Source organism: Notothenia coriiceps, unplaced genomic scaffold (genome assembly GCF_000735185.1).
Source record: "Notothenia coriiceps isolate Sejong01 unplaced genomic scaffold, NC01 NC01_scaffold00020120, whole genome shotgun sequence".
In the NCBI taxonomy this organism is placed as follows: Eukaryota; Metazoa; Chordata; class Actinopteri; order Perciformes; family Nototheniidae; genus Notothenia; species Notothenia coriiceps.
Window position 1 is genome coordinate 1 of NW_011352821.1, and position 23,806 is coordinate 23,806.

The 23,806-nt window shown below is 39.8% G+C and overlaps 6 protein-coding genes across 6 annotated transcripts; all 6 read left to right on the top strand.

Moving 5' to 3' along the window:
- Window positions 1-2,923: 2,923 nt before the first annotated feature.
- On the top strand, window positions 2,924-8,141 carry LOC104952536 (claudin-4-like). The gene is made up of 2 exons (XM_010779372.1): window positions 2,924-3,007; window positions 6,338-8,141. The coding sequence occupies exon 2, from the start codon at window positions 6,467-6,469 to the stop codon at window positions 7,100-7,102; it is 636 nt and encodes a 211-aa protein (XP_010777674.1). The 5' UTR covers window positions 2,924-3,007; window positions 6,338-6,466; the 3' UTR covers window positions 7,103-8,141.
- On the top strand, window positions 2,972-22,960 carry LOC104952535 (claudin-4-like). The gene is made up of 2 exons (XM_010779371.1): window positions 2,972-3,007; window positions 22,138-22,960. The coding sequence occupies exon 2, from the start codon at window positions 22,163-22,165 to the stop codon at window positions 22,796-22,798; it is 636 nt and encodes a 211-aa protein (XP_010777673.1). The 5' UTR covers window positions 2,972-3,007; window positions 22,138-22,162; the 3' UTR covers window positions 22,799-22,960.
- Window positions 4,054-5,144, top strand: LOC104952534 (claudin-4-like). Its single transcript, XM_010779370.1, has one exon. The coding sequence runs from the start codon at window positions 4,153-4,155 to the stop codon at window positions 4,774-4,776; it is 624 nt and encodes a 207-aa protein (XP_010777672.1). The 5' UTR covers window positions 4,054-4,152; the 3' UTR covers window positions 4,777-5,144.
- cldnf (claudin f) lies at window positions 10,587-11,719 on the top strand. Its single transcript, XM_010779369.1, has one exon. It carries the CDS (start codon window positions 10,667-10,669, stop codon window positions 11,408-11,410), a length of 744 nt encoding a protein of 247 aa, XP_010777671.1. The 5' UTR covers window positions 10,587-10,666; the 3' UTR covers window positions 11,411-11,719.
- On the top strand, window positions 12,806-14,136 carry cldne (claudin e). Its single transcript, XM_010779368.1, has one exon. The coding sequence runs from the start codon at window positions 13,020-13,022 to the stop codon at window positions 13,650-13,652; it is 633 nt and encodes a 210-aa protein (XP_010777670.1). The 5' UTR covers window positions 12,806-13,019; the 3' UTR covers window positions 13,653-14,136.
- LOC104952531 (claudin-4-like) lies at window positions 19,206-20,243 on the top strand. The gene has a single exon (XM_010779367.1). It carries the CDS (start codon window positions 19,261-19,263, stop codon window positions 19,921-19,923), a length of 663 nt encoding a protein of 220 aa, XP_010777669.1. The 5' UTR covers window positions 19,206-19,260; the 3' UTR covers window positions 19,924-20,243.
- Window positions 22,961-23,806: the final 846 nt, after the last annotated feature.

Genomic DNA, 23,806 nt, shown 5'->3' on the forward strand with positions numbered 1-23,806 from the left:
CACTTACAGGCCTGGCATATGTACTACAGCGTCTCCAGCGCTTTCGAGCAGCAATGGCCGGCCGTTGCCCAAACTCTCATTCCCCTGATAGGTGGAGAATTGACCAATAGCCGTAGCACCACTTTACTGACGTCAGTAAAGTGTTCAAATCTGGATCACTCTGTATCAGATCCGTTGCAGCCCCTTTTTTAGAGATTTGTGTATGGAGGAAAAAAGAGAGGGTTGTGTTTTCTGACACTTGGTGAGTTCCCTGGAACACCGGGGGGACACATATTCATGTATAAAATACGTACAAAAGTGCATTTTGCATGATAGGTCCCCTTTCAGCTAACGGGGCTAACGGAGCTAGCAGAGAGAACACTAGCAGTTTGGTACTTGCGTTTCATTACAATAACTTCTGTTACAGCAAGAATCCCCCTCACACACATATTGTGTGTGTGTGAATGAATGTAGCCCCTATTACGTCTACACTAACTGACTTTTACAAATTAACCTGACACTATTGTTTAGATTATACAAGAATCACATATGATCTGCAACAAAATGAGTTCTTCCTCACCAACATAATAACAAACTAAGAGTGCATGGGGTCACAGCCCATGTCCTCATAGAATCGGACAAAATAGAACAGGCAGAAGTCACATTTACTCTAAACTGCACAAGACTGCACTGAGGTGCTTCTGTGCTTCACGGTATTAATTCCATTTAAAGCTTATTTTTCTACTTCACTACCTCAGAGTAACACAGAGTTAATTGTTAACTCTATTGCTGTTTAGGGAAACATTTTGTTTATGCCTGAGCCGTGTCTTCAGGTTCCTGTTTGTGTCATGTGATAATGTGTCATGCCCAAACATGCATGACACACTGAGTATCCCACAAACACAGTTACCACCACGCTAAAATTACCTACTGAAACTGTGACTGGCACCTGGACAACAGCCTCAGGCCCCCAGTGATGACATCACAGGCCAAATACGGACATGGTCCTCCCACTCACACATATTCCCACTCTGACACCTGAAACTGTGTAGGCTTTTCCCCCAAAAAGTGTAAGTAAGGAAAATTCTCCTTTCATTACAAACAATTTCCATGGATCTTTTTATCATATGTCATGCTTGGACATAAAATGTGTGACAGTTAAGTAACTTTTGTAACAATTGTTTTTTAAATTGTATTTACATCTTTGGTTAACACAAAATGTCTTTCATTTATCATATATATATATATATTTATATATATATATATCACATATTTTATTATCTAGCTAGATTACATCTGACTGACAGTCTCTTCATATTACACTGTTAACAATTTCACAACGGTATGAATAATTCTCCCTTACACAAATATTAGCAGAACCTCCACAAATAAACTACTGAACACTCTCAAAACAATATCAAAGGTGCCTTGTTCAATTCAAAGTTTATAGATTTCTTTTAAACTATACAAATACATTGCTACTCCGCCATTTTGAATTTGTACTGTAGAGTCCACCAAGATTCCCATCATGTATACCAGAGGGGACAAATGAATTGAATGTAACTACATTTTAAGTTTTTTTTTGGATAATGGTAGTTAAAGGTGGGTTAGGTACGTTTGAGAAAACGGCTCGAAATACACTTTTTGTTATGTTCCATGGAATGCTCTTAACATCCCGATAGCAATGAATATCTTAAGAAGAAAAAAAAAATTCATCTGTGGAAGCCGTAGTATTGTAAAAAGCAAGACCAATCATTTTAGCCGGCCCAGCTAAAGTAACTGGATAGCCTAGTTGCCTTTCAGCCTTCCATCTGTGCACAAACTTTTCTCGTGCCCTCATTGGTCATGTGCGCGTTCGTGTGTGTTGGAGGAGGGGCTCTATAAGGAAGTGGCAGATTTTTTCCGGTTGTTTATTTTCAAATTCTAGCGCACTCGAGCTGGTTTCTCCGAAATTACCTACCCCACCTTTAATGTTCGAAAATGTGGAACCCAATTATGTCACTGTGCACTGTTTAGTTTCCAGCACTGACATTCAAAACAGTTCAAGCGTTACCATACAATATGTTAACACAAATTTACTTATATGTGCCTTTTAAGTTGAGTTGAATTCATTCGAACCAATATGGCAAACCTATTAATCTTTAGATCCATACACATAGTGGAAACATTTAGCAGCTGAATGAGGACACTTGTACTGCAGGCTGCTTTAGCTTCTTTGACTTAGCGTTGATCTGCATAATGCCCCAGCCGGTTTAACGGTAGGGTTGGACACCTGAGTGAGAGCCAACCGTTAATGTGAGTCTGGGCTTGCCTCAAACAACCTGCTGCCACTTGTCACTCCAACCCCCTCTGGCATTTTCTCACAGCTCTTGAAGCCGAGTCCTCAACCTGTTGCCGCTAAGTTTGCACCGAGCCCTTTTGCGGAACTCTTTCACCGAGTAAACTTACATTGGCAAAATGTATCAGGACTGAAATGCTTACATAAGTCACGCCCTTTCAAAAACACACATCTTCACAAATGTAGCACAACATTTTACTATCGTATTAATATGTGCATCTTTTAAAAACATGTGACGTGTGTTTGTGGGCTCCCTGCACTTCAGGACTAATCCCCCCTGAAACCATCTCTCCTCAGATTCTTAATTGTTGAAATTCCACCCTGCCTCCCTGTGTGTGGAACCCAATCTCCATAGCCAGGCCAAAGAGGCTTTAATCATCCTACCTTGGATAAAATAGAGGCATTATAGTCCTAACGGCAGTTTTGGCCCTTAAACACTGCCTCCATTCATTTCTGAAACAATCTGATTCCCTCTCTACCTCTCTTGCCCCCTCTCACTATTCCCTCTTTTTGCAACAGTGTGTCAATAGGGATCACTTGGCGTAGTGTTTGCCATTTCCCCAACATCTTCCTCTCCCTCACTGCTGCGGAAAACTATCGATAAACCGAGCGGAGTGCACATCTCTCTCCAAAGACCACTTCCAGGAGAAGACTGCAACCCTCAACCTGCAAGGAGTGACATCACTGAAGGTCAGATTCATCTTCTTTTCATGCACGCTCATGCTGTTAACCAGTGTGCTCAGTTCAGATGTACTTGAATGTTACATTTTTTTCAATGAACAGGGTTCTGGGTAGTGGGACTAAATGCATTCTGTAGATTAAAGCTTATCAAAGTAAGTCATTTATTCAGGACAAGGTATACCATTTTTTTGACAATATGATTTGTTCCTGTTAATGAAGGTAAAAAGCAACACAAATAGTTGCAGTGAAGATAATGAATTTGGGTTCAACTAATCGAATTTGAAATATTGTGTACCTTGCATTCTATTCTCAGACTAAGATAGGGTGAAGTGAGTCGGAGATTAGTAGTTTTATGCACGTACCTTCACTCAGACATAAATTTCCTCTCATATCATTTCAGTCTACGATTGGCCAACTGCAAAACTGCTGTACGTTTGTGTGTGTGTGTGTGTGTGTGTGTGTGTGTGTGTGTGTGTGTGTCTTGATTGGGAAATGAAGATGAAAGATATTACTCCGTCACTGTCTTGACATCAGAGGTTTGAAAGCACACATTAACTCCTTTGCAAACAAAAAGTCAATGTTTGATAGAACCGTGAAACTCTGGAGAAATCTTAGCCGTGTCATTTGTTGTAGATTAATTTGTTATACTTTCTTTTAATTATGTGCTCATATACAGCCTGAATAGGACTAACTGTAGATTTTTTTGTTTTTAATCGTGCTTTTAAAAGGAACCATCTTTAAAAAAAGCAATTCTTAAAACAGCCTATTTGTTGTTTTCAGTTTCTGTTACCTCCATCCATAACAGAGAACCTGTAAAGAGAAAAACAGCATTAAGCTCATTGCAGATTGAAGGTGTGGCTGGAGCTTTTTTTTTGTCTGGTAAACCAGAACCTGAGTCACACGCGTTCCACCTGCGGCGATAACCTGACGGAGACAATTACTGACATGAGGACACATGCCCACGGCTGGGGGTGGGGGTAGTCCAAACGTCACTGCTGACAAAGCGTGTGTGTCAAGCCCCTCCCGGGTTAAGTGTATAAAAGACCCGCTCCAACCCTACCCAAACATTTACTCTTTGGGATCCCTCTCAAGCAAGACAGAAAAACCTTTGGACCTTTTTTCTTTGGACGACTGCAGGAAACTTTTTAAGAGACATGGTGTCAGCGGGTCTGCAGATGCTGGGCACTGCCCTCTGCATTATTGGATGGATTGGGTGCATCGTGGTCTGCGCCCTTCCTCAGTGGAAAGTGACAGCCTTCATCGGCCAGAACATCGTGACGGCTCAGACCACCTGGGAGGGCATCTGGATGACCTGCGTGGTGCAGAGTACGGGTCAGATGCAGTGCAAGGTGTACGACTCCATGCTGGCCCTGTCCGCAGACCTGCAGGCGGCCCGCGCCCTCATGATCCTCGCTATCGTGGTCGGCGTCTTCGGCCTCCTCCTCGCCATCGCTGGGGGAAAATGCACCAACTGCGTGGAGGACGAGAGCACCAAAGCTAAGATTGGTGTGGCATCCGGGGTGATGTTCATCATCGCTGGGGTCATGTGCCTCATACCTGTGTGCTGGACGGCCAACACCATCATACAGAATTTCTATGACCCCCTCGCCATGTCCTCTCAGAAAAGGGAGATGGGAGCTGCACTCTTCATCGGCTGGGGGTCCGCAGGCCTTCTCATCGTGGGTGGGGCTCTCCTCTGTGCCAACTGCCCTCCCAAGGATACCTACTCTGCAAAGTACTCCGCTCCCCGTTCAAACGCACCCAAGGACTACGTCTGAGGAGAGAAACAGAATGATAGGACTGCACAAAGACTTGGGTCGAATGCTCTGTGGCGCCTGAGATTCATGTTGCCACAATGAGTATGATTTGAATTTCACGGTGATTTCTATAGGGCTCACTGTTTAGTTGTCACTTTCATGTTGAGATACAGCACTTCAAGATGTGTTACTTCAGTGCCAAGGCGATGTGGACCACACCCAAACATAATCCCAGGGTGGGAAATATACATATAGAAATTGGATCAAATTTAAAACTTGATCAATCTGTGCCTTTTTTTTTTTACATATTATTGCATTTCAAAATGTATATTATACAATATGTGTATGTCTGAAACTGTAAATAAAGATTTTTTTGTATCAACATTGAATTATCTTGTTGTGGTTGTTCTTTCTTTTTTTCGTAACATGCCATTAAAGCACCTTCATCAAGCTAAAAATGTGACATGAGAGATGAGGACTCTGCTCTACATGCTGAATAATTCTTATTAATTTATAACTAAAACAAGGCTAAATGTTTTATAAATGTAGGACAGAATTATAAAAACTATCAAGATTACAAAGATATATGCAAAATGACTCCTAATTCACACAAAACACATTTTTAAATCAGTTTTTCAGTGTTCATAAATATGAATATACCTAGACCGGAGATTATATCAGTGACGAACCGTGTCCATCACAACTGGACCCTTTGTAGACACACACATAAAAACATGTCATTTTCACAGTGGATCTTATTCAATATTGTGCACTTATTTACCACATTCGATATCCAAGAAATAATGATTGAGCAACTGTGACCAAATATGTGTAAAAAGACAATAAGTTTACCTCAGAGTGAATGGGGGAACAAACTTTCAATGTTTGAATAAGTCTCTTAAACGCTAGAAAATTATTAGCTTTTCTCTAAAAGTCAACAAAGACTATGAGCTCTTTTACAGCCTGAAAAGTATAATTCTTAGGTCTATGAGACACAATCTGTTCTCCACAGTTCCTTGAAAGCTTACATTTAAGTAGCAAGCAACTCAATGTTCTTTAGTTTAGCAATAGCATCAGCAATGTGTTAAAATATGAACCTTATATTTGTATCGACCTCACAATTAATGAGATGAATGTTGTTTGTTTTTACACAGGAAACTTCCATTGCCCAATATCTAAATCCTTACCTGTCCAACACTGCCCCTTGCTGTAAACAGAATAACACATCCTGTATTTATTCTTACAGACCTGAAACTTTAATCCATAATACGGCAGGTGTTCAAGTTAGATCATAACTACATTTGTGTCAACCCACCCAGTTATTCAACAATCTCTGGGGAAAGAGGGTTACTTACTTGTGTTATATTATTGTCATAGAAGATTTATAATTGAAATTTGAAATTCATTTGTAAATGTACCTGGTCAAATATTTTACTTTGAAATCCCAGTTATTTGGAAAATAAAGAGTTGACAACAAGTTTTCTTCTGTTTGTATCTGACCTTGAACGTATGGTTTGAGCAGGTCAGCACTCTTAAAGGTCACTGAATCTTTGTTTGTGTGTAAACTCCTTCTACCCAATAGGAGCCCAGGACTCACATACCCTCATGTGTGTGTCCCTTCTTCTCACACAACAACCTATAAATACAAGCTCACATCACTCCACCTGTCTTCCTTTTTGGATTTTATCGTGTGAGGAACAGAGCCGGCAACATGGTTTCTCAGGGGATTCAGATGATTGGTATATCCATGGCCCTGATTGGCTGGTTCATGGTGATCGTGGTGTGTGCCATGCCCATGTGGAAGGTCACTGCTTTCGTGGGGGCCAACATCATCACGGCTCAGACGGTGTGGCAGGGCATGTGGATGAACTGCGTGGTGCAGAGCACGGGCCAGATGCAGTGCAAGGTGTACGACTCCATGCTGGCCCTGCCCCAGGACCTGCAGGCGGCCCGCGCCATGATCATCATCTCTATCCTGACCGGGGTCTTCGGGGTGATCCTGTCCATCGCCGGGGGAAAGTGCACCAACTGCATCGAGGAGGAGCGATCCAAATCCAAGGCTTGCATCCTGGCTGGAGTTCTGTTCATCGTGTCGGGGTTTCTCGTCATCATCCCCGTGTCCTGGTCCGCCCACACCATCATCACCAACTTCTACAACCCGCTGCTGATCGAGTCCCAGAGGTACGAGTTGGGAGCGGCGCTGTATATCGGCTGGGCGGCTGCTTCACTGCTACTGATGGGAGGGGGCCTGCTCTGTTGGAACTGCCCCCCCAAACAAGAAAACCCTCACTACCAACAAAGATTCACCCCTGTGAAGAGCACCAGCACATCCAGAGAATACGTCTGAGAGGGTTAGCCCTTCCTACACGGACTGTTGGGGTCACAGGAAATGAAACACAGAATACGATAGGATGATGCTTTGCTGTCAGGTCACGTCTGATGTCTTTCTTGCATCACATTAGCTCCATTTACAAAATCAACAAGGACAGATTTTTAAGAAACAAACAGATATTCAACAGAACATTCAATCACAATATGTTCAAGACCTTTAATGTACATTTGATCTGGATTTAAACTCCATATTTAGTTATAGAATTGAGTGTTAAACTAAATAAGTGCCTCAATCTAACCCCTTAAATCACAATACTGAAGCATTTTTCTTTTCACCAGAAAAATGTAATCATAGTTTGCTCAAACTAAAACATATATTTACCGGTATTGTAAGTATAGCATAGATACAGCTCGAGCTGAATCCTGAGTTTTGTTTGTTGTTAGTGTCAAAGTGACCTTCTTCAGAGCGGATATTTTGTCTAGTCAAGCAAGTGTAACTAACAACATTAACAATGACTTCCTCGCAGGGAGTTGTGCCAGCGGGGGCCTGGGCTTCTCACACCTAGGAGATGGAAGGCAGCTATCTTTAATGTGAGCAAAGCGCTTTCCTATAATGAGTGAACATGATTTCTTTGACCAAAATGTTGTCTATTTAAACAACAAAACAAGACAAAATAATATGAAAGAGCCTTTAAAAATGTTAATCCACAATGTATTGTGGCAGGTCGATAAGTAAAATAGGAATTCGGATTCAATCAATGTGTAAATATTTAGTCAGATTGTAATAATAATGAATTTAAAATCCAATCATCTTTATTCTATTGAAATGGTAACATCTGAACAGATATAGGAAGAAAAAGTACAGCTTCCTTTTTCTTAAGCAGGGTCTGTATTGATTCGTCTGTCTTGATAACGCAGGGATGTCAGTAACACGTAAACACTGAAGGAACATTAACGCATTTTTTTTTCATTTTCACACTGCTGAACAATTTTATATCTCTATTTCTGTGTTTCTGAATCTTGTAATGTTCTGTAAATAAACTCTATACTCACTGTATGATTACTGTTTACTTCTGAGACACTCAAGCATTTAGTTGTATTATAGAGATGAAAGGAAAAGGAAGAGGTAATAAAATCAACATCACAGTAAACTGAGGAAATGATTATGGAGCAATGCAATTCAGGAAACATTACCATAAGGAGGTTACTGCTGAGTTGTAGTTTCTGTAGAAAACAGGAAAAAAGACAAATAACCATATCAAACCATTTATGTTTTTGATGTTTTGGGATAATTTACAAAAGGAAAAAGAGATTTTTACAGACATATATACATTCAGACCAGTCAGTATAAGCATCAGTCCAATCTATTATATGTTTTCAGACAATACGGGTTAGAAAGAAACTCACAATCATTACAAAAAAGGTAAAGTAGGTTTATTCAAAAGTGAGTTTACACTCACAGTAAATTGACACCACTGGTGAGTTTTGTTTGACTTATAGCACTGTGTGTTATCCAAATGTAATATGAAGTGTTGCTGCACACATCAGCAAAACAAACAGACAGTGTGTGCAGTTTCACCTGACCGGATAAGGTGTGAGAGTGTCATCAGTTTGTTAGAGGTATCCGTCATAGGATGTGTTTTTTTCAAAGTAAAGTGATTGTATCAGCTGACAGTGCTAGCTTCTTGTGACTCATCACTCCATCAAGTGATCGTTATCTGAAACGGATCCCTCCTCCTAAGGTCGGGGCAGACTGCATATATCATATATCAGACATACAAGCAACTGATGCTGTCTGTAAAACTCAAATATACATCATATTTTGGTCTGTGCATCAAGCACTGTAAAAAAGGTCTAATTTCTAGACAGAATAAGTCTTTCAATTGATGTAAGACATAATAACTTAAGAAGTTACAATGCAGTGAGATATAGGCAGAGGTGTAAAGTAACTAAGTACATTTACTCAACTATTGTACTTATAATTTTGAGGTACTTGTACTTGAATATTTCCATTTTATGCTACTTTGTACTTCTACCCCATTATAATTCAGGATGCATTGTGTACATTTACTCCGCTACATTAATACCTTTAGTTACTTTACAGATGTGGATGAATAATGTGAAATATAATCAAGTGTTAAATCAGACTTTAGTTCCACCTGGAATAAATTCACAAGCTACCCTGCAGTATACAAAGTCATTCAAACTAGCTGCACCTTTACCAGCTTTGAGAACACTTTAATGATCAATCATTATAAAACATATCATATATATTATTCTGAAATGGATCAACCTGCACAATGACTACTTTTACTTTTGGCACTTTAAGTATATTTTGATGCTAATACTTTAGTACTTTTACTTTAGTAACATTTTGATTGCAGGACTTTTACTTGTAACAGAGTATTCCTACACTACAAGTTTTCTCAAGTACACAATCTGAGTACTTCTCCCGCCTCTGGATATAGGGTCTTGTATTTAGACAATGCATATTAAGTATCTTTTTAAGTCAAATACTCTTGAAAACATTTGTTTGAGTTGTATCTCAGATGAAACATGTCTCAGATATGTGACGTCTCACAAGGTTTTGAAGCTGCTTTCTTTTTTCAAGAAATACATATAACTTGATATGAGAAAATACATTTTTATGGAAAATCAGAAAACAGAAGACTTATAGACATGTCTGGCTTATTTTATAACACAACATTTCCTGATCCTGGTCAATACAGTCCAATATAAGTGTTCCCAGCTAATTACAAGATCTTATCTTATTTATCTAAATATCCCATCTAATTTCAAGGAACCCAAGCAATTTTCATTTATTCTATTGGAATATTTATTAAGTTATTACAAGCAAAGACACCTTGCTTTTATTATTATTTTAGTTGATTTTGGAGCAGAATTGTTTTCAGTGTGATACAAGCCATCCTTCTAAATAACTCTGTGTTTCTGCTCTGGTTCTGTGATACTGTGGTTGATGGCTATAGTGCTTCAACTTAGAAAACAAACTCAACCCATCTTGTAAAAGCAATTTGTAGAAGGTATAAAGACCAGCTCACAATGTCCTTCCCTCCTTTTTCCTAACATTGTCTCAACAGAATTGTGTAAAAGTCTTTAAGAAGTGTTTTTTTAAATGATAAACACTAGAAACCTGCAAAGCCTTCCATATTTAAGTAAAATTGATCACATGACCTTTAAATTAAATTAGTTGCTGTCTTATCAGTTGTGTGTGGGGGTTCATCGTTGTCTTAGGAGGCCGTTGTTTAGTGAACTGGTTTCAGGACCTCTGAAGTCTCTAAGTGGCTGTAAGTCCATCCAATAAAACCATCTTTACGGCAGTCGAATCTGCATATGAAAGTGTTTTTCAAACTACAACAGCTAGCATTGTTTGAAAAAAAGGGTGCCGCTCCTCTAGCTCTAGGAAGAGGAATCTTGATTGACCAGAAGAACTCACCTGGTGACGAGAGCCCTCCTCCAGCGCATTCTCTGACAAACAACAAGCGAGAGAGTTGTGTCACTCGGGAAAAGGACCAGAGCTGTATGCTGTCTTCTCTGCTGCCGTAGAGCAAGCCTTTTCACTATGGGCAGGATTGGCAAGGAAATTGCGGGTCAAATCATCAGCTTCATAGGCCTTGTTTTGGTAGCAGTGACGTGTGGGATCCCCATGTGGAGAGTGACCTCCTACATCGGAGCCAACATCGTGACGGGGCAGACCATCTGGGATGGCCTGTGGATGAACTGTGTGATGCAGAGTACCGGGCAGATGCAGTGCAAGCTGAACGACTCTGTGATGAAGCTCTCCAAAGACCTGCAGGCCGCCCGGGCCCTGGTCATCATCTCCCTCATTGTGGGTTTCATCGGCTTCATCATCACCTTCGTTGGAGCTAAGTGCACTGGCTGCCTGGACAAAGATTCATCCCAGGCCAAGGTGGTGATCATAAGCGGCTGTCTCTTCATCGTGTCCGCCGTCCTGGTCCTGATTCCCGTCTGTTGGTCGGCAGCCATCACCATTACAGACTTTCAGAGCGTCTTGACCATCGAGACCCAGAAGAGGGAGCTTGGAGCCTCCATCTACATCGGGTGGGCCGCTGCTGCACTTCTTCTGCTCGGAGGGATCATCCTAACCACTTCCTGCCCTCCACAGAAACCCATGTATGGATACCCAGGCTACCCACCGGCACAAATGTACCCTTATGCAGGCCCAGCAAACTATAGTCCTGTGTATGCCCCCCCCTCCAGCCAGCCCTACACAGCCCCCGGGTCGTACGCACCAACCAAACCCTATGGAGCTCCAACCGCGTACTCTGCTAGACAATACCTCTGAAATGAAAGAACAGAAACAGGATAAAGACATCTGCCAGGATGACTTCAGAAACTTGTTGAATCTAACATGATATGATTTTGATTGCTGTTATGCTCTATGGTAGAAGTGTTCCTAGTTTATGAAGTCTTGATATAAGAGAAATATTGTGTCAACATGAATGTATTCATAAGGAAGTCCCTGCTGATACTGTATTTATTTTCTTGTCATTAAAAGCACATTTTGTAAATAGTGATGATTTGTAATGTTTGTTTTCTGTAAATGCCACTTAATCTTTGAGTATTTGAATGATTTTTAATAAAATGTTTTGATATATTCAACTATCTGTTTGTGGAGTCATTATAACAACACCTTTTTATTATTTTAAAGATATTTTATGAATATTATCTAATTGTATAAGGTCAGAGGCCTTCTGTGTATGGGTGACTGAGAGACCAAAATGATAAATTAAAGGAAAAAAATGTCCCTCTTCCAATCTTCAGCAAAGGATTTTTTAACTGTTTAATTTCATTTTAACAAAACAAGACAAGACATACCCTGACATAGGTCGTTTTTCATTCAAATGACAGATGGTTACATAACAAAGCAAAGTATAGTACATCATTAAATAAAGCAAATCCAGTATAAATTGAAATAATTAAGTAAATAATATAAATAAATACAAACTGGGAAATAAAAATAAATGAATAAAGTCAAATCAAATAATTACTAATGAAAGCATTTTACACTGGGAATGACATCTTTGGCACAGCAGGATCAGATACACAGGGACATTTTCCATAGTGTTCATCTAAAGTTCGGTTCAGTTTCAACAACCCTCTTCAACCAGCGATACATCCAGATATATCTTTCAACACAGTTCCATCTTTGGGTAAAAGAGTCCTAAAACAACCTTTTTTATTTAATTTGAATCCCTTTGCAACTTCACTTCACACTGTGAATATATTGATGAAACATCAGAATACTACCCCTGAAATAAACAAATACACAAAATACACTTATAAATACAATCACAATACTAAAGGAAAGACTTATTTGCAGTGAATGATGCAATCAACTGTGTCTATGATCAACATGCGAGCTTCTGATTTGAAAAAACGAAATCAATTCCTAAAAAATATAAAGTTTAATCTCATGAGATGATAACTAAATAGAGGTCATGAATAATAAAAAATAAAAAATGGAGGCCGTTAACATTGGACATCCGGTGATACTCCCTCCCATATATGGTTTATTTTTAAATGTGAATCAAGTGACTGGACCTGATCTTCCGGTAATGTGCCCAATCAAAGGCTGGCCACTGGCAGACCAGTGTTCCGGAATGTGTTGCTCTTTGCTGCCTCATTTACATAGTCGTATAAGGCTGATGTTCATCTCGTCGAAACTACTCCCGGGTCCCTGTGTGGATAATGTGAAGAATCTGGTTGGGTGGGTAAATCACTCTGCACACTGGTTTCAGGTCAGAAGGAAGGACATTCTGACTCCACCCTCAACAAGGACGTCCTTATAAAGCAAGGAAAGGTTCAGCCGTCTTTATTCGACTTTACAACTTGAACTGAACTGACCTGCTCCTGAAACGGTTCTGTTCAAGTGTCTCTATCAAGACCTCATCATGGTGTCAATGGGACGACAGATGCTGGGCTTTGCCCTGGGCATCATCGGCTTCCTGGGGACCATCATTGTGTGCGCTCTGCCCATGTGGAAGGTCACGGCCTTCATCGGAGCCAACATTGTGACGGCACAGGTCATCTGGGAGGGTTTATGGATGAACTGTGTGACGCAGAGTACCGGTCAGATGCAGTGCAAGATCTACGACTCCCTGCTGGCTCTGCCCCAGGACCTCCAGGCCGCCAGAGCTCTCGTGGTCATCGCCATCATCGTCTCTGCCTTCGGAGTCATCTTGGGCGTTATTGGAGGCAAATGCACCAACTTTGTTGAGGATGAAACTTCCAAAGCCAAGGTGGCCATTGCTGCTGGGATCATCTTCATCTGTGCCGGTGTTCTCATCCTCGTCCCCATCTGCTGGTCTGCCAACACCATCATCAGGGATTTCTACAACCCCATCATGACCAACGCCCAGAGGAGAGAGCTGGGGGCTGCGCTCTACATCGGCTGGGGCACAGCTGGGCTTCTCCTCCTTGGCGGTGCCCTCCTCTGCAGCTCCTGCCCCCCTAAAGAGAGCCCGGAATATCCCGTCAAGTACTCGGGCGCCAGGTCAAATGCCACCAGTCGTGCCTACGTCTGAGTGCAGCTTTCTCCTGAAAAAGACTTCTAAGTAATTTACTTTTTTTGAGTAATCCTCCTTCATTGTGAGTTTCCGATAGCACCAAAAGTTGTGTCTTACTTCTTTTGAAGCGACACAGTGAGAACTGACTTTGTGAGAAATTCAGATTTCTTTGGTGGAGGCAAGAAAGAGTGTTTCTTTTTTTTAAAGGGAACACAGTACAAAGAGAGTTGTGAAACTATTTCTGTGGCAGCATAATAACTGGACTGAATGAAAGCTATTCTATATAAAACTTTTCAACTTTTCAATTTTTTCTGAATGTATCCAAGCTGTGCTAGAATGATGTTAATTGTCAACACAAGCTGGGAAAGTTGTACAGTACCCTTGATATTTTGTGAATGTACCGTATAAAATATTTTACATAGATTATTGGCAAATACATTATCCAATACTGTTTTTGTTTACCAAATCACAGATTTTTAATAAAACGTTTGCTTAAATGAAATTATTTTGGGTGCCTTTTTTCATTTTAAAGTTTTCTGTTCTCAAAATGTTCATGGTTTAGAATATGTTTATAGTGAGTATGATGGAGCCAGAGAGTGTCACAACAATGTGTATTCAAAAACATTCTGCAGTATGTCTGAAATCTTCCTGCAGGTGTTAAACCAGTTCAACAAGCTTTACAGTGCTGAACTGGTAGAACAGACTCTAGTGTGTTTGTTTCAACAGTCAATCAATCAAAGCCAAACACTCAAAACACCAGCAGGGAACAGGCTTTGTATTCAACCATGACGTTTGAAGGCCTCTGGTGCCATCCTACATTTTTATTGTCAAAAAATCCCATAAAAAGACTTATAAATGGTGGGATTGACTCAAACTGATCAATAATGCCCTTGTTCATAATGAATAAACGTGTGGCTCATAAGCGTGTTTAAAGGTTTTTGGACAAAAATGTAGACTCAACATTTATTTTAAAAACACAATAACTAACAATGGCACAGAGTTTTAATACCAGGCTAGGCATACTCTTATTAATAAGTAACATTATGTGTTACAAAAATGTAAATCATATCAGAAAGGCCACAAATAAGTTTCATTTCAGGGGATTGATATCAAGATTCTGGACCAACAGTTGTACCACTGTCAGAACAATATGTACAATATTTGTATTGAAGTAGATGTTATTAGGATTGTTATGAGAATGAAGAAAATAAACAAACTTCTACACATTGAATTCAGTTCATTACAATATTGTATTGTTAAACAAGGGGTATGGATTCTAAACAGTATATTTAATATAACACCCTTAATGAAACCAAAGGAAATAGAGCATGTCATCCTCATAGTTATGGTTCTAATTTAAAATCCAATCCGAGTTTTAAAGAGAAAAAGTATAACTTTCCAAATGAAACTATCAGTCATTTTAGCAAAAGCCCCAAATCAATATGAGTTTATGTTCCTGTGACTCAGTGCTTGAGTATCGGTTGTAATTGTGACTTGTCAATTTGTAGCTATAGAGGAAATTACGTGACATTAACAGGGGAAACCAAACTAAACCAAACCTCTGGGCCTGAGAAGTGAAGCCAGGTCAGATTTTATAGAAGCCAGTGAGAAAATGATCCTTATTCTCGCTTTATTTATTACCTCAGTTAAAATGTTCCTAATTACTTTATGGTCCCTCTCACTAGTTTATAGTCAAAATAATCTAAATTTTGGTCCAATTTAGAGTAAAATAGCATTGAAGCGACATGTAGGGCGGGGCTAACTTGTGATTGACAGGTCACCACCACGGTTTTGTCGTGTTTGTGTCTTCCTGTTCACATTGTTTTTGTAGTTTATTAAAGTCAACTGTAACATTAAGAAAATGTCTTGTCTGGTGTGGGTTAGTGCTTAGCTCCACCCCCTTGTCTTCTGGTCCCAAAAAAAACAAGATGGCGACGGTCAAAATATCAAACTCAAGTGCAATGGTGGCTATGCCCACTTTTTATATACATTCTTTAGGGAAAGCACTGTTCATTTCTAATTGTATCCAACAGTTTATATTCAAAAGGTAATTCCATAACCTTATAAAACTGGTTAGTATTAGTTAATGTTGGGACCGCAACAAAAAAGGTAGAACCTTAGATAAGCAGTTATATTATTTAGCTTGATATATCTGTGCCTAAATTAAACAAAACCATAACCCATTTTTTCCAAGACTTTCCAAATACGCAAATTGCCTTTTCAACCACTTAACCCTTCAAACCAAGGCTCCACAAAATGTATTTCTGAACAATTATTTGTAACATACTGTAACATAAAAGCCCCAGATTAATTGTGTCTTTCTGCTTATTGAGTGTTAGATCAGAAATACCCAACCCAGTCTCATGGCATTTCGTGTTCACCAACACGATTTTTAATCTATTGATTCGCGTTCACCAACACGATTTTCCCCTTTTTTTCGTGTTGCACAGCACGATTTTAAAAGCAATGTATTTCTATTGGTAGTCTCACGGCATTACGTGTTATAGGAAGACCGGAAGCTGTGTGGTTAATAAAAACATGTTCTTACTCAATAGCAAGCCACAATTATTGCTTTTATTTTAAATCGTATAATTTCTGACTTTTATTTAAACATTAAATAATACTTTAGATTAAGGTCTTCTTTTAAATAAGAAAAAAGCTTTGGGGGTATCTACAGATAAATATTAAGCCTGACAAAGTACTTAACGTCTAATATATTGCTTTCGTGCAATGTTAACTATGTTGAAGCACTTATTTTAACTGATATTATACATATGAATTATACTCTTATGTAGATAGTATAAGAAATGTGCAGAATATGACAGTTTAATGGTGGAGGTATACACACATTTTGATAGATGTCTTGTAATGCGCTGTTGAGGAACCTGTGACCCAAGATTTTCATTCATTGCATACACCGTAGTTGTGTATATGATATGTCAATAACCTTTGAAAATCTTGAAAGGGATGTGCAAAATAGCCATTATCCAGTCTTTAATTAACTATTAGTAGAGAATAACGAGTAATGAATATACTTTATTACTCGTTTCCATTCATGTCAATTGCAGATAAATGTTTAGTCTTGTTTTACATTTGATAACACCAATGCCATGGCAACTTCTAATTGTGGGAAAAACGAAAATGTTCAGTAGAGACGTCCCATAGAACATTTTGCGAAACACAATAGCCAGCATGTGTAGTTCTGGGGGGGGGCTTTCGATTCCAGTTTTGGATAGTCTGGCGTGGTTTCGTTCCATTTCAAACAGCTCTTTGACGCTAGGCTAACCTTTGCGCACTGCCACTCCAACATCAAATCCCAGAGCTTGAAGATTAATCACGGGGACTGTAGTCCTAAACGATAGCTGGGGATTATGGGTAATGTAGTGTCTTCGGCCATCCTAAACACCTAGAGGCCTACATCTGTTTCCGGTTATTTTTATTTTGAAATTCAGTTCCTGACGGACGTAAAAAAATCACGAGATTATGGAAATAAACCAATAAATAAAAACAAGGATAATTATATGTTATTGTTGAGTAAATAACAGTGTGCTATTTTGAAAAGAATAACAAATTAGAAGGAAAAAAAGATTTAAAAAATACAGATTTCAGTATCCTGAGGCTCTCAGCCCCATTTATTTTCCTCACAGACAGCAACAAAAGTCAGAAATGATACGATTTAAAATAAAAGCAATAATTGTGGCTTGATATTGAGTAAGAACATGTTTTTATGAACCACACAGCTTCCGGTCTTCCTATAACACGTAATGCCGTGAGTATACCAATAGAAATACATTGCTTTTAAAATCGTGCTGTGCAACACGAAAAAAAGGGGGAAATTGTGTTGGTGAACATGAATCAATAGATTATAAATCGTGTTGGTGAACACGAAATGCCATGAGGCTGGGTTGAAATACCATGTGTCATTCAAAAAAGCAGTTACAAATAATGTGTTTTTTTATTTTTTAGGAGTTCAGAAAGAATGGGAGCAGCTCACAATGGGAAATGTTTGCATTGCAGCAGCATAAAAACACAAGGCAATGTACATAAGAGAAATCAAGACACAGAAATAAACAGTCCAATATATTTCAGAAATAGAAATAAAATAGCATTACAAAGTTAAAAAGTTAAGAGATAAAAAATTAAATATATATATATACATATGGAAAATATACATGTGGAAATACACATTTCCAGTAACAAATATAATGCAGGATATTATTGTGCAAGAATGGATTATTCAACATTAAATAGAATATGAATGTAAAATGTCCAGTGGGATTTTAAGTCCAGTTATTAAGAGAAGCTATGGAGCAGAGAGGAAATGTCTATTTTATTCTGCAGACATCTAATGACAAACATAATGTCAGCACAGATTGCAAGGCATTCCACTGCTGGGAACACACCCTGTAGGACCTGGTTTCACATTCCTTACCTGTCCTCTGACAGAATCTGACTGAACCTGTTACAGACCGTGTGCCTGGCTCACTGATGTCAGAGAACACAATGGAACAAATGCATTGCAGTCTTACTGTGACTGGAAAATAGGTTTCAGTAGGTGCATCATTTGAAAGTGGAAGAGTATGTTTGTTTCAGGGGACTTCACAATCTGTACAACGTATGACTATAAGTAGAGTATACCTGCTTTTAAACTTTACTTTTAAAAAGTTTTTTATGTATATTATTGTTGTAGGCACAGGATGATACGACTGTTTAGACAGTATAGCTTGATGATTAAAAGTACACAAAATCAAATCAGAGTAAAAAAAAAAATGGTTAGGTTGACAGTTAAACTAAGCTAAAATTGGTGGTAAAATCGAATAATTGCCTATTTAATGGTGTTATGAATGAACAGACAGATGCCACAAAATACTGCAACTATACAGAACCCTATATAAGCATCTATGCCTAATAATATTTCAGTTTAAAATGTTTCCTCTCAAAGTTAGTAAAATATATTTTTGTCTTTCCAAAGTCGTGTGTAGACTGTAATTTTGTACTGCTGTGCCGTTGTTTTATGTACACCTCTTCATGTGTGTGTATGTATATTATGTGTCTATGTATGAGTATGTGTATATATATACATATAATATATATATGTATAAGTGTGTGTACATGTATATATATATATATATGTATATATTTCTATCCTTTGTGACGTGGAGAAACGGCATTTCGATCTCCTTGTTTGTATCATACACACATAGAAATTGACAATAACTTACAGTGAGGATTAATATATATCTCAAAGTTGACAGACTAAATTTCATTTAACCCTTATATAAACAATACTGTTACACTCTGTCCTTCAAAGGCCCCCCCTTTGACCCCGCTTTTCAATCAATACGCTCTAAAACCGATGCATTTTCACACATGCATCATTTCCTTGTTCAGAGAATAAACAAAACCATGTAAAACACAATCCTCATTTGTATCCAGAAACCTAAATCTGTATTGTCCCGACGCACAAAGAATCCTGCACAGCTGGTATTCTCTGGCAGGCCCTTAATGGGTTCTCAATTGCATTTCTTTCACGCCTCCCATTCTTTATTCTCATGCTGCTTCAGACGAACATAAACACCCCATCAGCTCCTCGTACTCTCTCAGAGACGCTCAGAGAGAGAACACGATGGCTTCCATGGGGATGCAGATGGCGGGATGTGCCTTGGCCCTTTTGGGCTGGATCGGGGTCATCATTATCTGCGGCGCACCCATGTGGCGGGTCACGGCCTTCATTGGCAGTAACATAGTGACATCACAGACCATGTGGGAGGGCATCTGGATGAGCTGCGTGGTCCAGAGCACGGGCCAGATGCAGTGCAAGGTGTACGACTCCATGCTGGCCCTGGGGACTGACCTGCAGGGGGCCCGGGCCCTGGTGGTGGTCTCCATCGTCACAGGGCTCGCAGGGATCCTCATAGCGTTCGCTGGAGGAAAGTGCACCAACTTCATTCCTAATGACCGGGCCAAGGCGAGGGCCACTGTGGCGGCTGGCGTGCTGCTGATCATCAGTGGACTGCTCTGCCTTATTCCCGTGTCCTGGACCGCCAGCATCATCATCAGGGACTTCTACAACCCGGTGCTGATCGACGCCCAGAAGAGAGAGCTCGGGGCCTCTCTGTACATCGGCTGGGGGGCCGGGGCGCTGCTGGTTTTGGGAGGAGCGCTTCTGTGTACCAGCTGTCCCCCCAAAGAGGATGAGACCCCCTCGGTGAAGTACCTCCTGAACAAGCCTGGAGAAAGCAAAGTGGATTCAATCGGATCTTACACACCAAACAAAACGTATATTTGAGTTTTTAAAGGGAGAAGTTGTTAAGGAAAAGTTAACCCTTTTGTGAAATATCTGTACAAAGGACACCCACACAGACAACCCACAATGAAGGAAACATGCACTTTGTTTTAATAAGATAGTCACACTTTGTATGTATGAAGACGCTCTCTGTCTCACATTGCTTTGAATATTGTTGGTACTCTTCTTTGTGAACTTTTATATGGTGGTAGTTTAGAAAGTGGTTGGTATCAGTTGAAAAATGTTTTTATTGTAAATGCACTGTGCACCTTTTTAGTCCATCAGTATTTGTAATAAATGACCTTCTATTGTAAACCTCTCCCTCTCCTGCTTCTTGTTTATGTACATTTGATAATGGCACCCGTGGTTATTTAAACCAAACACTGAGAGAACCTGTTTGACAGGTACTTACCAGAGATGACTAACCAGGGAAAAAAGATGGTGACTCCATCTTATCTATCTATCTATCTATCTAAAGACACACATGTTTACGTTTTTGTTAGTGGTACATTTTGACCTAAAAATCTTAAATATATGAGTTGAGTTGGATTTAAAAGATGCTTTGAAGTGTCGATGTTGTTAGTTCACATTCCCACAAAATGATGGGATTGTTTAGTTTCGTCATGTTATCAGACTGCAGATCAGTGAAGAAAGGGAGGGTCAAACTGTCTCAGGATGTGTTTGAGGAGCTTAAAATATTCAAAATGAAAACTTTCTCCACTCTGTGTTTCGGTTTTCTCAGGGGTTTACTTTCATGTTTACGCTCAACAGCTATTTTCTTTAATCTAACAAGGGAATAAAGGTAGATGTTTATGAGTATCAATAAGGTCTATACTCGTTTTTTTTAACCAATATCTTAAAGATACGTGAAAAGGCCTCTGGATGGTAACAGTAATATTTGCCGAAATGCGGTGTATTTGGGCTTGAATTTGGAAGTAATTTGCCCTTACATATTATCCAGGAAATTCCTTATTTAGTTCAGACAATACACAGATTTGACTACAGGAATGTATGTTTTTCTGTGCTTTTTTCGCATTGGTCATGAAACCTTTCGACAAATGAATGATATTTCTTTTGTAATCTAAAATATACTATTGAGTCTAAGAGAGATGTGAACAATTTCTGTCGGATAACTCTCATGCAAACAAACAGTAACTCTGCAACACCAAAAACCTTCAGGAAAAATTCAAATTATTCTTTGTTCTTTTCTGTCCTTTTCAGTTTCTTTTTAATAACAAACATATTTTTTTAACACTTCTCTGTTATTAAAACCAAGATCCTTCCAGTCATCAGCAATGTTTGCCCCCATTCGTTCTCATTGTGTTTGTCTCTTTTGGCACACTGCAACCTAGTGGCCATTTGCCACCATGCCTAGAGATTCTCTCAAATTGTATCTATTGACGTCAGCTACAGAAAACCACTTCTGCTTTACGGTTAAACATCTCTGCAGCTTCACATCTGATAACAGTGAACACAGTTTATCTGCACAGTGACACTTTGTAACTTGTGTCTGTCTGCATTTCTTATTATTCATCATATTACTTTATATAAGTATTCACCTATGTTTAGAACACAGACATCTGTTTAAAGTCTACATTTGATTTAATATATGCAGTGTTTTATTCCACTGTACACTGTTTGATTTTACATTCTGAGTGTATTTTAATCTTAATCTATTGTACATGTATATAGCTTTTTGGGGGAGGGGAGGGGGGGCATTTTACTTTGGGTAACATGCATCATTGCCTTCTTGCACTATTTGTATAACTCTTTGTGTCTTAATGTTTTTTAGGTATAATGTATGTTGAATTGTTGTTTTCATTGCCATAACTACGCTGTAAATGAAAATAAAGCATTTGAGTTGTTACATCTTTGAATCTTTATTGTCTTTAGTTTTACGTTGAAATGAAAACAATACATGAACATTATGTCGACATGATGCAGAAAAACACTATTTAGTTGTAGGTTAATGACTGAAAAACATCCCAAACCAAATGACTTTGAATCTTAACAGATCTCTTTATTCCATCCAGCAGCATTTTATTTTAAATGAATCTCAAATACTAATAAGTATGCACACGTGTCTGTATGGGGATACATCAATGTTTGCATGATACTGAGTAACAAATTGCAGATTGAATGAACTTGAATCTCTCAGATGCCTATTCTGAATAAAAACCTCCATGTTTTTTACCCTTCCCTCCTCTATGTTTCCAGGCAGTGTGCGGCTGCACAGTGTCCCATGGCTGTGCAGGAGCTGGGCATCAGCCTGTCCATGATGGGCGTGGCTGGGACCATCCTGATCTGTGCCCTGCCCATGTGGAAGGTGACGGCGTTCATCGGCACCCACCTGGTGGTCATGCAGGTGTTCTGGGAGGGTCTGTGGATGACCTGTGTGAGTGAGTACACAGGCCAGATGCAATGTAAGCTGTACGACGCTCTGCTGGACCTGGCCCCCGACCTGCAGGCGGCCCGCGGCCTCATCTGCATCAGCCTGGTGCTCGGGTGTCTGGGGTTCGTCATCTTCCTCCTGGGGGCACGCTGCACCAACTGCCTGAGCCACCCAAGGTTCAAGGCCCGGGTGGTGCTGGGCTCCGGGGCCATCTTCTGCCTGGCGGCCCTCACCACCATAGTTGCTGTTTCCTGGTCGGCCAACTCCATCATCAAAGACTTCCACAACCCACGCGTCCCTGAGGTGCTGAAGAGGGAGCTGGGGGCAGCCATTTATATCGGGTTTGTGTCATCTGGGCTGCTATTCTGCGGGGGGGCCATTCTGTGCACCAGCTGCCCCCCACAGAGAGGCAGGTTTCCCTCCAGTGGGTACACACTGGCCAGGAAACCCACACACAGCAGCTACGCCTTCAAGAACTACGTTTGACCTGAGGACTGGAAACATTAAACCACTTAAAGAACCAGTGTGTGGGATTTAGTGCCATAAGAAGTCAGATTGCAACCAACTGAAAACCCCTACATTCCTCCAACCTAGGGGTCTCAAACTCAATTTCATCGCAAGCCACATCAGCATTATGGTTGCACTCAAAGGGCCGATTGTAACTTTAAGACTATATAAATATACATATATAATAAATATACAATATGTATAAAATAATGTATTATATTACATTATTGCCTCTGCATTGGATTATTATCGGATAGGGTAATAACTTCATAATTAACAACGTCTGAAAGCAGAAGTCTTGGGCAAATAATTGCAAGTCTCTTCATTGCGCATGTCACAAAATGAGATGCATTGTGGGACATGTAGTTTATGAGCAACATGCTTCTGTAAAGCGGCATTTAGCCGTATAATAAACGTATTATTCTTTGCAAGCTCTTGCGGGTCACATAAAATGGAGTTCGGGCCGGACTTGGCCTGCAGGCCTTGAGTTTGATACCCCTGCTCTAACCCCTCCCATTCCATGATTCTTTTTTGTCATTGGTTCAAAAACATACAATGATAAGAACAACAGAGAGATATCCAACAATAAGTCTTTAATAACAAGGTGGCGTAGAACATTTGATACATACACAACAAAAATGGAAAAAAATAACAATAAAAGGAAAAGTGTTTCATGAACTTAGTTTGTGTGTTGATAGTTTCTTGTTTTATTCTGAAGCGTGTTCCCTCTTTTTGTCTTGTCTGGTTAAACTTCCTGTATTTTAGTGTTCCCCTGATTGTCTGATTGTGTTCACCTTGTGTTTCTGTTTGGCCTCCCCAGCTGTGTCTTGATTAGTCTTGCGTGTACAGTATTTAGTATTGTCTTCCTTTTTGTCCATTGCCGGTTCGTCATCGTTCCCTTGGTTTGGTTCCTAATCTCTTGTCTGCCTGTTCTTGCTTTCCCTTGTCTGCCCTCCTGTGTCCTCGAAGTCTTCCCGATTGTTGCTA

Bases quoted from the DNA above. Each gene is read 5' to 3' on its own strand.
- LOC104952534 (XM_010779370.1), top strand. From the start codon at position 4,153: ATGGTGTCAGCGGGTCTGCAGATGCTGGGCACTGCCCTCTGCATTATT.
- LOC104952536 (XM_010779372.1), top strand. From the start codon at position 6,467: ATGGTTTCTCAGGGGATTCAGATGATTGGTATATCCATGGCCCTGATT.
- cldnf (XM_010779369.1), top strand. From the start codon at position 10,667: ATGGGCAGGATTGGCAAGGAAATTGCGGGTCAAATCATCAGCTTCATA.
- cldne (XM_010779368.1), top strand. From the start codon at position 13,020: ATGGTGTCAATGGGACGACAGATGCTGGGCTTTGCCCTGGGCATCATC.
- LOC104952531 (XM_010779367.1), top strand. From the start codon at position 19,261: ATGGCTTCCATGGGGATGCAGATGGCGGGATGTGCCTTGGCCCTTTTG.
- LOC104952535 (XM_010779371.1), top strand. From the start codon at position 22,163: ATGGCTGTGCAGGAGCTGGGCATCAGCCTGTCCATGATGGGCGTGGCT.